The sequence below is a fragment of the Nanorana parkeri genome, unplaced genomic scaffold, assembly GCF_000935625.1.
Source record: "Nanorana parkeri isolate BGI_ZX_2015 unplaced genomic scaffold, ASM93562v1 scaffold1927, whole genome shotgun sequence".
In the NCBI taxonomy this organism is placed as follows: Eukaryota; Metazoa; Chordata; class Amphibia; order Anura; family Dicroglossidae; genus Nanorana; species Nanorana parkeri.
Genome location: NW_017308195.1, coordinates 72,297 through 86,304, shown reverse-complemented (window position 1 = coordinate 86,304; position 14,008 = coordinate 72,297). Strand labels below are relative to the sequence as shown.

General features: G+C 43.0%; 1 protein-coding gene across 1 annotated transcript in view; it reads right to left on the bottom strand.

The window, feature by feature from the left end:
- LOC108800130 (neuron-specific protein family member 2-like) overlaps positions 1–14,008 on the bottom strand; it is a 61,010-nt gene that overhangs the window by 12,145 nt on the left and 34,857 nt on the right. Inside the window, exon 6 of the mRNA XM_018572078.1 lies at positions 11,864–11,875. Within this exon, the coding sequence (XP_018427580.1) occupies positions 11,864–11,875 (12 nt within the window). The remainder of the gene's footprint in view (positions 1–11,863; positions 11,876–14,008) is intronic.

The window sequence follows — 14,008 nt, the reverse complement described above, 5'->3', positions numbered from 1 at the left end:
CATACGTGTGGGTTATCGATGATAGTGGAAAATAAGGAGCATATGCTTGCGGTCTCTGATTCACATTTTATATTGAGGATTGAAGGAGTAAAGGTATGATACACAAGCATTTGCAAACAGTAGAGATGTTATGTAAAGACAAGTAAACCAAAGCATCCAAAAAGATGTCAACATTTAACTTAAATGACGATTGATGTTTGGATTCCTGAGTGCATTGTTCTATTGCCTTTATAAACAAGACTCAATTTAGGATAAATAAAGTGCAAAAAGCATTGATGTGCAATTGTTGCCTTGGTGTGCATATTTTGGCATTCCTTACCCTAAAAGTCCAACATTCCCAATCAACTTTTCTACAAAGTATGATTAGCAATTGGTCTCATATGAAAGTAGCCAATGTCCAATATGGACAATCAGATCAGCCATGTTCACATATTGTTGTTTTGTGGGAACAATAGTAATTGACTGCAATAGTTTTTTTGTCTAATTGATTCTTCTAGTGAGAATGGTCAGTCTGGGAGTGTTTTTGTCTGCACAAGTTAGGGGTGATTGCTTGCCAGTTGTTTTGGGGTGTATCATGAGGTGATCAGTTTATTTCTATGGGTAGCCCTTAAGAGTTCTTTTGAATGGGGTTTCTCCAAAAACTCTTCTATAACCAGGGAAAGGGGTGTTGATCATTTCTTTTTAAAAAAATCATGTTTGTTTAGAATATGAAAATAGCCTGGTCACAGATTTACTTTAAAAGTGTAATCAGTCTTTTCCTGTTGTCTTGGATATACTTTACTAAGTAGCAGTAAAAAGGGACATAGATTGGGGGCGTGGCCGGGATGTGAGACTGAACGGACGTGCTTAGCTGCAGCTCCTCTCATCCGTTCAGCCATCCTAATCTCCAGCGGTGTTCTTCGGTGGTTTCTTCCTCACCTGCCTGTGGTAGAGACTCCGGTGCAGGTAGACGTCCTCTCCATGCGGACGAAACGCAGATCGGCAAGGTACGGGGTGAGCGGTGTGCCTCAGGGCCCTTCCCCTGTCACACGTGCGGGCGCCATCTTGGCTGCACGGTCTCTGTCCCTCATAAGTGCCAGCACGCAAACGGCCGGGTGGGAAGAGATGGAGCAGGCAGCGGGCCATACAAGTCTGAACGGACCCTCTCCTCATCATAGCCTTGAGCCCCCGGGTGCCACGGATGCCATCCTGGCTGCCATTGAGGCCAGTAAGACTACCCTGATTGCCAGGATGGACACTCTAGCTTTGATTGTTATCGTGAGAGGCAAGGGGGGGTGGGTGTACGTTGGAGGGTATCTCAGGGGGGGGACTGATTGGGGCGACTGTTTATGGCGATTTGGTAGGAATTTGCATATTTTATGCAGGAATGTATAGTTAATGTGTTATTGTTTAGGCACCTTGTTGGTGTCATGTTGTATACTAAAATATGCAAAATGAATAAAAAGATTTTTCAAAAAAAAAAAGGGACATAGATTACCCAAAATAAAAACATTCTTCTAGTGGGAATTCTGGCTAAATATATGGTCACATAGAAGCATCACGTCAGTACTTGCAGCACCCATTTCCACAGTTGAAAAAACACAACACAAAGCCTAATAATCTGTTTTACTAAAATGATTTATCCATAACACTACAAAAATGTTTATTCAATCGCCAGACAGCAGGTATGAAGGCCAAAATATAGGGCTGGTAATGATTGCCATCGATTAATCGAAAAAAAATGTCATCGATTAATTTCGATTAATTATAACGGACATACAGATCCAACTACATTGGCCTATACACATTATATATATATATATATAAACAGTGTATATATATACATATTTGTCTGTGTTGCTGTAGCAGATTGTATTTAACTTCCTGTCTTATGAAACATTGTGGCCAAGCTGTAATCCTTCCTGAAGCTGGCCATAAAGCTTGCAATTATTGTTCGATTTCTTTCGTGCCCTCTTCAAACTGTCATTCGATTTCTGATTGAATACCCCATCATGCACAGACCAATGTTGATTGTGATTATCGTTCGTTAGCAATGCTAACTCATTAAATTTCGCCAAACAACAGAGCGGATTTTCGTTTGTGCATGTGTAGTGTTCATGTTGCCAAGAGTACATAAAAAAAAAATGGTAGGGTTCCCATCAACTGATCTATTATCGTTCGAAAGACCATTCGTGGATGAATTCCAAATGATAATCGATAGGTGTATGGGCACCTTTACTCAAAATGCAAAACTACAAAATTACATTTTGGCCAGTCACACTCTTTAAAGTGTCATGAGTTGGAAGGTCTTTTTGTAAATATATCCATGTTCCCACTAATCAACGATTTCCAATACTGAGCTTTATATTATAAGTGCCGTATCAGAGGATGTTGCTGGCACTTTGACCATGAGCTAAACACACTTCTTGTCCACACTGATGGCAATGAGAATATCCTGCAAATGGTTTGAATGCACAGCATTCTGATGAAAGCGGCATTTCTAATAAGTGCTGTACATTACAGCTGCTAGCATGCAGTTTAATCATCCAGCACTGACGATCACTAATGGCTCACGTGCATAAGCGTTCCAAAAGTGTCTAAGCCCCATTTGCATTTAACTCCATTTGCTGCAGGGAGCAAGTAGGCAGCATGCCGTTCTATGCATCAACATTAAACACAAGCAAATAAAGTCAACATGTCCTATTGACTTGCATCAACCTATGTTCTGCTGTGCACACAGGGAGGCAAACCGCCTTATGCAAACGGGTTTAATAAGTGCCTGTGTAAATGAGACAGAAAGCATACCAGGAACAAATTACTAGCATTTCTTCACATTAGCCAAAGGCATTACCATGAAGCCACAAGTGTATGTGAATATTAGATAAGGTAAAGTCTTTGCATATGTACTCTGCAAAAATGTATGGCCTTCCATAAATGTCCAAGGAAACAACTATAGGGTTAGAAGCCATTAAAGCGAACCTGTGCTTTGCCCACTCAATGCAAAACAAGTTCCCTTTACCTTAGTGTTCCACAGTGACATATACTCAGCTTCCTTTGCAGTGCTTACCTCTCCATTCAGCGGCCAGGGGAGGAGTTTTTGACTTCTCCAGTGACTCTACTGATTTATCCAGTGCTGCCACATGTAGTAAAATTAATAATCTGTTTTTATCCAAATGTTTGCTAGAAGTATGTAATGGTGTATCACAATGTGCAGAGGGTTCATTCAGATTTTTCAGTGTTACCATGTGCTTACACCCCTCTAGCACCTCATGTGGTATATATATATATATATGTGAGATAGAAACCTTACATTGTAAGCTCCTTAAGGGCAGGGACTGATGTGAATGTGCAGTATGTGAAGTGCTGCCTAAGTTGTTGGCACTATATACATACTTGTAATAATAATAGCATGTAACATGGCGTAGGTGACTCATGCTCCTCCATACCTTGAGGTACTGGGAATATCCTTCAGTTCTAGTTGCACAATGGAATTGCCGGGGGAAAAAAAAGGTAAGGGTATGTTTGAGATGGGGGAATTAAGAAAACCTATTGGTTTTCCCTAAATGGCCTACACGCATGTTTATTTTAGGTTTATCCTAGAGTTCATTCATACTGTGCATGCCATGTATTGTGAACTCATGTACTTGCAAATGAACATTGAATCCAATTGCTCCTTTCTCACCCTTGAATTGCCGTAAGACTGCAGCAATTCTGTTGCATTCTGGTAACACAGTGGGAATGAGTCCTGGAAAAGATGACCTTCATTACAGAGGCAAACTATTGCCTACAAATATGCATGTTTTGCTTTAGGTCAATACTGCTCAGCCAATTTTTTTTAAGGTCCCTTGACTGTGAGATATACAGTAACCCTTAATGTGAACCAAAAGCTAATACCAGATCTGACAGTAACATTTGAGAATGATAAGCATTAGCCAACACATTAATGTGGAACACTCCAAGGACATGTAAAACACCCTTTAGTCCTAGCATTGTTAGGCATTGGATAAGCCTTGAATCGAACCTTAAAATTACACTACAAATTTGAGCGGCTGCATGCGCTTAAAAGCGGTACATTGACATCGTTCCACAGAAAGTGGAAAATGTGGATCCCTTAAGGTGCCAATGATAATGGGTTTTACCTCTTCCTCTCCCCTCCCTAGACTCTTTTCCTTTCCCTGTTTTCTTTCTATACAGTAGCTCACGAGATACTTCAACCGACCAAAGTGATGTTTGATTGTCATATCGCTTGACGTAGGTCACTTCTTGAACTGTTGTATTTCTATCTTCTTGAGATATTGCTCTTTCTGTTGCATTTATTATGCCTGTTGTTTTTGAAAAATCCAATAAAAATCTATCTTGGAAAAAAACACCCTTTAGTTCAGATATGTATTTATTAAAAATATAAAGCATTACATTTGTTTTAAAATGCTTTTGATGCAAATATGTGAAATCCATTGTTCCATTCCCTTAGCATAGTTATGAAATAATGATCATGGAAGAAATGGTGGTGCATGCTAGGGTAGGACAAAAAAAATAAAGGATGACCATGTGAGGGTCTCCTTCTCCCAAAGGTTCCTGCCGGGGGGAGAGTGCTGTGGATTGTCTGTTAATTCTAGGCCTGCAGCCTAGGAAGGGAAGCCATGTGCTCACACTGAGACCTGGGTCTGGGGTCAAGTGAGTGAAGCTGAGGATGGAGATGACAGAGAGCAACTTCAGCAGGTGTGGGGAGCCTGAGAAGTGATCCACCGCTGTAGCTGGGTATCTATTCTGAAGTGGACTAGTAGCTTTTGAATCAAGTACTGCACACCCAGGAGCTCAAGACATAGATTGCCCCCAGTCGGATTAAAGGGCCTCTATCTCTGAAGGCTGCATATACTTTGTTTTTTAACTCTTGGAGTCTATTACATCCTGGGTGTCCTCGCCCTAACCCTCTCGCCCAAAGTTCTCCAATAAAGGTTTGTCAGCACCGCATCTTCTGTGTGGACTTCAGTTTTATCAGTCGCCACTGGAGGGTTGATAAGTGCATTTGGTGGAGCAACATCATTGTAAACCCTAGACAGACTAGGAGGGACCATTATATCCAGTGGCTCCTTCGGGGATGTGCGCTACAGAATCTTCACACAGTGAAATAATTTGGTAAATCAGCCTCATCCTCCTTAATGTCCTCAACATGGCAGCTTTAAATTTTTTATGAATGGCACAGGGTATCACTTCTTTATACATCCTGTGCTTCTTCTTTTCTGTTTGTATGACATAGCAACACAAAAGCACCAACATGCAAGGCCTAGCATTTGTCAGTTGAAGAGATGCATTCATCAGAACATTCCTTTATCAGCACACAACATGAAATATGGAACTGCATACAACTTTCACCTATAGGTGATACTTACACATTACCTTATTATCAGATAGATGGGTGATGTGACCAGAGTGATGTACTGCTTCAATTGCATCTCTCCCACTCCTCAGTGCCTGGAAGCTGGTTGCTGTGTGTGGGAGGCAGCATGTTGCAAGGTATGATTTTTCTACTTTGCATTCCCCCCTCAGGATAATTGAGTGTATTTTTAGGAATTAACTCCTGAGTTTAGTGTCACTTTAACTATTAACAAAACTGTACCTTATTTGTGTATCACTCGGCTGTAGATTCTCAAGTCATCTCTGATATGGCGCTGACACTGTCCTTCCTGTCTGGAGGGTGGCTACTTTTGTTCTCCGTGGTCCCTGTGTGTGTTGTAAACTAGCCACTGCTCCAAGCTCGCTCCTGTGATGGACTGTAAAGTCAATAGAAATTAGTAAACTAAATGTGAAATTGCAATCCATCACAGGAATGAGCTTGGAGCAGTGGCTACTTTACAACACACACAGGGACCATGGAGAACCAAAGTAGCCACCCTCCAGAAGGGAGGATAGTGTCGGCACCAATTCAGAGATGATTCAAGGTTTTACAGATGAGTGATACACAAATAAGATAGAGCAGGGCTCAAAATGTCAAGTCCTGAGCTACTAGCCAGGCCTTAAAAGTTACTCGCCACCAGTTGCCCCACCTAACCCCTACCATACCCCGCCTTAAATCCGCCAGGTCATCGGTGTGACGCAGAGTACTAGGCCTAGTAATATAATCACTCTGCTGACATCCCTCTTTCCCTTAGGGCCACACCCCATGGGTGGACCTGGAATTACATGGATGTGCAAACGGGAACCTTTGGGTACTTCCATGGCTCCCATTCCAATTCAAGCCCGGGGGGGACTTTATACAGATCCTCAATGTAGGGAGGTAAAACTTTTTTTTGTGCGCTGCCTTCATTTCTGGCCGGGTGTCTGTCTTTGCAGTCTTCCTCCTGGCCTATGGCACCTGAGGTGGGCGGAGGAAGCTGCCACTTGGAGATATGCCACCCAGTCCAGGACCACCACATCTCCAGTACTGGACAGCCATGACAGTCACATCTATGGAGGATACAGATCCAAGGATCAGGATGACACCAGCCCACACACTGACCTCTGCCATCTATAACTGGCAGCATCACACATGGCAACTATCACCATTGGCAGAGCTGACCAATCTCTGAACTCCTCCCCCGGCTGGACTCTGATTAGCTGATCACCATGGAGGACCCGGATCTACGTGTGCTTTGTCAGTGTCCCCTCGCCCGGTCTGTGAATCTCCCTGTCGGTGTCTCTCCTGTTCGGCTTCTCCTCGTCGACGTTCCCCTCTCCGTGTCCCCAGTCGTTGTCCTCCCCGGTCAGTGTTTCCCTCCCCCCTCTCTGGGCCTCAGAAGACAGCCACAGGAAAGAGTGGAACTGAATGTCATCGAGGTGCGCCGCCGGCGGGACCATGGTTGGGACACTACCGCCGCGGCAATCGTTTGCTTCTATCAGCAATCGCCGCAGAGGTAGTGTCCCATCCCTGGTCCCGCCGGCGGCGCATCCTCGATGACATTCCACTCGCCCCCATGCAATTTTCACTCGCCAATTGCGAGTGGAAATTTTGAGGCCTGAGATAGAGTATTGCTATCAGTTAAGGTAATTTAATGCATTTTTAAGATTTAACTCCTGCCTTTAGTGTCTCTTAAATTAGTTGCCTAACTCTTTGGCCCAACCTTCTTTCTGACACCTAACCTAACGTAAAAAATATCCTTTAACCTCTAACTGGATTACTAACAACTAAGTGTAACTTCACCTTTGCTAAGTAAAAACATTTCTCTCCAAATCATGTATATATGCAGGGATTTAGCAAATGTCAGTGCAGATTCTTACCTACTGTTATGCTAAAACTGATGTATGGGATCTACTCACTTACTAGTTTCTGAGTGCAATGACCTGTCTGCTAAAGTCATATGACCAGCCCTTATAATTAGGGACAACCTGCAGGGAAAATCAGGGAGCCATCTGCATCAACTAGAAAATATGTTCTGTTTGGGGAGCTCCATATAAGAACCTTTTTAGAGAATACTGCCAGTGTTGCCATGGCTACAAGGAATCAAGATTTTGATTTTCTTTTATGGCAGTATTACAAAATACATAATCATGGAGTATTTCTTGAACCTATGGATTATCATTAAATTATCCCTCTAAACACTATCCCTAACCCCTATCTCTTGACTCTAACCCTAACCTAACCAATTACCTGACCCCTGACACAAAAGGAAACCCTAGAAATGATCTGTGTGATTATTTGGATGGGCTATCATATGTCTTGCAGAACATCATTTAAATGACTTGAGGTAGGTCAGCAAATCATAAATGTGAAAGCTTCATCTTACATGAACCATTGAAAGCCACTGATTTTTGCCATGAAATGCATAAAAGAAATTGCGCTAAGCATGGTTAGAATGTGTTTAAAAACAATCCTTATCAACTTGATAACTCTTGTCTTAGACTTGCTCAATTCTTGCTAAATCAGCTGAAATTTGAGCTGTGGGGGCCCTACAAGCCCCGTCTGGTTTGATAAAAGTTGATTTAGGGAGGGGGGAAATTATTGACTGAACAGGGACTGTATCCTGTTGCAGTCACTGACTGGCAGTGCCACTATATTTAGGCAGCTGGTGGTGCTGCTGCTGTGGCTTCTGAATACAATAGCCAGCAATAACCATTCCTCTGTGCACCCTCTTAAGGGTTAATGGGGGAATCACTTGATTGTTTCTTGTTTCTTGAATGACAGAAAATCGAGCTGTGTATGGCTAGTTTTAATTTTATTTAAAGCCTTGGTTCTCAACTGGTGGGTCGTGACCCAAAAGTGGGTCGCGACCCCGTGTTCAGTGGGTCGCCGCATGCCTTCCACTTTTCTAGGCGAGAGGCACCCCTAGCCTCCCCCCAGTGCAGCACTGTCTGTTCTCACGCCAAGCAGCCATTCAAAATATGCTGCCCATTGCTGAGTGTCGACTTGAGGTGGGGCTGGGGGTATGGCCATGAGAGAGCTCCATCCATACTTGCATTGCTTATAGCTCCCTCGCATGTCCTGTAGAGGTGCCTGGACCGGAGTGACATCACATTCTGGCTCCCAGAACCTCTACAGGTGCGCATAGGAGTGTACAAACAATGCACATATGAATGGAGCTCCATAACAGCACAGCAGCCCACACTGCCGTGTTCCATTGCAGTGCAACTTGGGTCACGACTTAATGACCGAGGACAAATGTGGGTCCTGAGGTTACACAGGTTGAGAACCACTGATTTAAAGCATGTCTAAGGTCTAAATACTGTATAATGTAACAGCCTGTAAATGTGAGTAAAACCTGTTTACGGCAATATCATGTATATCAGCTGTTATAACACACAGACATATGGAGAAGTAAATAAAATCACAGTATATCTAGCTCACAGCATACTGTTAGCACTTGCATGAATATACACATACATACAAACAAACGCCCTCTATATGATGATTAATAATAACGTAGACATGTCAGATGTAAATTGCTGTGCACATATTGGACACAGAGGCCGCATATGTACAGACCAATCTGCGATTTCTGCCCCTAGAATCCGTTGTTTTTGCTGTAGGAATCCCTGGATGCTCATTTGCATGAGGCCTTAAGATTTTAGGAGTCCTCGAACCCCTTGACACTTATCTCGGACAATGCAAGTAAACATACATTAGCAGAAAATACAAACCTTTTATAAGACTGCACATAAAGTAACTATAGATATTCAGATTCCTGCGCAAAATAAATCAAGACTTGTTCTCTTTAAGAAACAGTATTCAGCTATCACACTACCTAAAAGGCACATCAAACCCAGATTTTCATTTTACACATTTCCTTCGGAATTTTGCATTTTGCCTGGAGTTTTCTAAAATGTAAGAATCTGAGAAGTGTGTACACAGCAGGCAGGAATTTCTGAATTCTCAACATGACTGTATGTTTCAAATGGTGAGAAACACAGGTAATTGAATCAATGCAGTACATTTCACAGGTACCAGCTTGAGTGCTGCTGGATGTTTGGCCTCGTTTCATTCTCCTTTGTTCTTGCCTGAGCCTTTATCAGGTCAGGCCTGCATGCAGCTCGATGATCACTCTGTGTCTCACACAACAATCTCCTGCACCCAGATCCATCATCAAGGAAACAATCAAACATCACCAGTTAATTGCAGCGAATCAATTCATTTTTTTCTAGCTTTCATCTGCCAACTTGAAACAAAATGAAGATGATAGCTGAAAACTGTGCCCATTTTTCCACTGTCATCCCAACACCTAGAGGAAGTCATCTTCACATTTATTTTACAATTTGCAATAACATAGCTATAGACTGAAAGATAATAGAGATACAAATTGTTCCTCAAATAAATTGCTGGCCAATTATATTAAATATCAGGCAAATGATATATACCAAAGCAGGAAGGTATCCATTTATTATGGTTCTAAGTGTATCATTTAAAGGTTTATTTATTGAGGAAAATATTCTTGGACACAGATGCTCAGCTCGGTTTGTGTCTCATTAATATGCACAATCTCTCTCTGCATACTTAATAAGGACAAAATGCCAGGAATGTGAAGACGATATGGTGCTGAGTTAAACACGCACACAGCACATATACATATGGTGGTACACTGAATATGCTAATGGAGAGATAGAGGCTGTACTCTTTAAAGCATCCCTGTATTTAGCAGGGAATATAATGGTGTTAACAAATGTGGGGGACGGGATGGGACGTGGGGATGGACTGGGGGGTAAAGCAAGCAGGTATTGTGCTTGTTTTTTTCTAATCATGGAGTTTTCTGGGTATTTTGAATGTGTCAGGTCCATTTTAGTTGCTTGCTGTTTGTGGAAGAGTTTGGTTTCACAAGGCCAACTTGTACTGCATCCGAAAGCATTACCTTGGCATTAAAGGAGAACTATGAGGTGAGTGAACATCACTCATCCTCATAGTTCGAGCCGACGTGTGACAATGAAACTGTCACACGTCGGCTCAAAAAATCGGGAAGTGAGTGAACACATAACGTCGCTCGCTCAATTCTCGCTCATCTCGATGCAGAGAGCAGTGACTGTCAGTCACGACTTCCCACAGGTATCCCCCCCCTCCCCGCTCCGATCTGCCAGCACTGACCGGAGGAACGAACGGGGGAGGGGAGGGTACAGCTGGCTCTGCCTCTAGGTAGGCAGAGCCAGCTGTTAATCGCACAGCTGGGTGGATCTCGACAGTAATGTTGGGATCCATCCCGGCTGTGGCGGTCTCAGTATACTGCAAGCTGTAGCTCATGATATACTGAGCTTTGTGTCACGGGAGGACGCTAGTATATGTCCTCCCGTGTCCCTTAAGAGAACTATGGGGAAAAGCACTTACCCCATAGTTCTCCTTTAATTCTAATCTAGATGTAAAGCCATAAATGAATAATATTTAGTTCTTAGTATCATAAACAATTGCCATTTCTGTTAGAATTTTTGTTTTTATTAAAGTGTTATCAAACCCAATTCTTTAATACTGTAATCAGGCAGCCACACCACATTTTCCCTTGATTCTTCATCCAATTTGGGGACTGTCTAAACTTTGTAATTTATCCTTTATTATTTTCTCCCCCCCCCGACTTCTGTTTCTCCAGTTGCTCTCTATGGAGCCACCGGGACTACAGAAATGCGTGCAACTGCTCTATTTTCAAACCAGTAGAGACTCTATTGCAAATGCGCATTAATATTGCACACAATACATTATGGGGCATATAGTTACACTGTCCAATATAAGAGGAAGAGTTTGTGTGCACAATTCCCGAATGGAAGAGGCAAGCACTGCACAGCAGACAGAGGGCTTCAAATATGAAAAATGTAAATGCAACATTTACAAAACCAATATTTAAAGAACTCCAGGATTTTTAAAAATTAACCCTTAATTGCTCGTTTTGTCTATGGGGCAAAAATAAAGAAGAAAAATTCACCCAGGTCCCCGGTCCTGGCTGACTGCTAGGTCAGTCCCCGTAGCCTATTCTCCCTCAGGCTCCATTTAGTGACATCATCATGTGAGGACCCCAAGGGACATATCACAGCCAGAGCGGAGAGGGAGAGAGGTGACTGGTTACTACCACAGGACCAGGGATTGGGAGAGTATATCTTCTTTATTTTCACCCCTAGACCAAAATTAGCAGTTAACCCTTGCATTACCCCTTATTGGGGTAGCCCCACTGCAAGGGTTAAGATTTAGTTTGGCTGGAGTTCTGCTTTAATGATTTATTAATAAACAATAAATCGGAGAAGCGCTACTGCCCTTTAAATATTCATATAAATATAATTATAAATAAACATGTATGTTGTGGTGTTTAAGCTTAACAGCATTGGCCTGGGGCTAGATAGACAATTAATTGACCAATAGGATAAGGAGGAGACCGCTGCGGTCAGACTCGCCGTGTCTCTGTGTGTCTCACTGATAGTAAGCAGTGGGATCGATACCCGGTGTGACGTCGGTGAAGGGCTGGGCGGAAGGGCTGGGCGCAAATCGCGCGACAAACGTGCGATTTGCTAATCGCGCAGTGTGAATGGGGCCTTACGCAGACACTAAGGCTCAGTCTGGCCAGCTGAGACCTCGTGACTCTGCACAGAGACACCTTATGCTTGTGACTCTTCACAGATATACATGCCCCTATCAGAGGCAACCGGCCAAAATACAGCTCACAGCCCTCTCTCAGCCCTCACTTTTTTCTGGGATCCGGGATTCCGGACAGGCGCCCCTCTCGGCAGAGAAATGCCACTCCTCCTAATCAGTTATCATTGAGACATCCATTATACAACATTGAGTCATTTTATCCTATTGGTCAATCAATTGTCTATCTAGCCCCAGGCCAATGCTGTTAGGCTTAAAGGAGAACTATGGGGTTAAGGCTTTTCCCCATAGTTCTCCATAGGGTAACGGGAGGACACAAACTAGCATCCTCCCGTCACCCTAGGCTCAGTATACCGCGAGCTGTAGCTCGCGGTATACTGAGACGCCGCAGTATACTGCGAGCTGCTGCTCGCGGTATACTGAGACGCTGAAGCGGATCCCGACAATTGTGCCGGGATCCACCCAGCTGCGTGACTGACAGCTGGTTCTGCCTATCTAGAGGCAGAGCCAGCTGTACCCGCCCCCTCCCCCGTCCGTTCCGCCTGTCAGCGCTGGTGGTTCGGAGCGGGGACTCCAGTGCCTCCCCTGTCACGACAGAGAGCAGTGACAGGATCGAGAGGTGAGCGGAGCGAACGCCGGTATGTGTTCGCTCACCTCCCGATCTACTGAGCTGACCTGTGACATTGTCACAGGTCTCATTGTCACAGGTCAGCTAGAACTATGAGTGAAAAGCACTCACCTCATAGTTCTCCTTTAAACACCACAACATACATGTTTATTTATAATTATATTTATATGCATATTTAAAGGGGAGTAGCGTTTCTCCGATTTGTTTTTTTTTTGTGCTTACAGGGTCCCTCTCCCTGTTTGAGGAGCTAGCACGCCAAATACCGTTAGTTATTTTAAACGCATCAATCCACCTTCAGAGTAGTGCGCTTACTATATCGCTGTTTAATGATTTATTAATGAATAAAGAGCTACATTAATGTGCAACGTTTATACTTGCCTGGAGTTAAACTTTAAAGTTTCAAAGCCTTAAAGCTTTTTAGAAATCCTGGAGTTCTTCTTTAAAAACAATTTGAATGATTTACAATATCAAAGGCATTGCAATAGAGAGTATTTAATTTCAAACTAGGGTTTCATATGCTTTACATTTCGAGATGCTGCTTTTTGTTTTAAATAAAATACCGTTTTCACCTTTTTTTACTTTTTTAATTACATCTCTTTGCAGCTGCTTTTCTGTCTACATGCACGCTAACGACGGCTGCATGACATTTCCCAAGATGGGTTTCCTGATAGTGACAAGAGTGGACATCAGGATGACATGATGCCTCCCTTTCCAGCTTCCTCTGCTGATTCTGAATCAGAATGAGTTTTACCTGTGCTACTCTCACAGCCAGCTTAACAGACTGCCAAATCGTCCAACAATGACCTATTAACCTCCATCTAGGAGATCTTAACAGAAGAGTTGGTGATGGCACTGGTGGAAAAAATGTAGACAATAATTACTGAACTACAGACTTGGAAAATAAAATGGAGGACATCAGAGATGCCCTAAAGGTGGATAGAAACCTCACTGAAAACCAATCAGCCAGGAGTCCCTTTCAGCACTTTTTTTTCTCAACACTGCTGTCACTGGTTTATCAAAATATGTTCTGAACTGACCACAACCACAGAGTTTTGCTCTAATCACATAACCCTGACCCTCCTTGAGATGCAGTACTCAAATTGCAAGATGCAGAGATCCTGACCCTTTTGGCATTATCAAGAAATCTAAACCCACTCCCAGGCATGTTATATGTTTGCTGATTTTGCACCGCTAACATTGGCAAAATGAAGAAAGCTGCATTCGGTCACAGAGCTTCTCGTAATATTCCAGATATGTTACACATTAGGATCCCTATTTTATGTGTTATTTTAATATAATTAACAATGTTATACCATTGACAACCTCATGGAAGGTCATTATGCCCTAAAATCAGCAGAATCCTCCCCCCCCCCCAC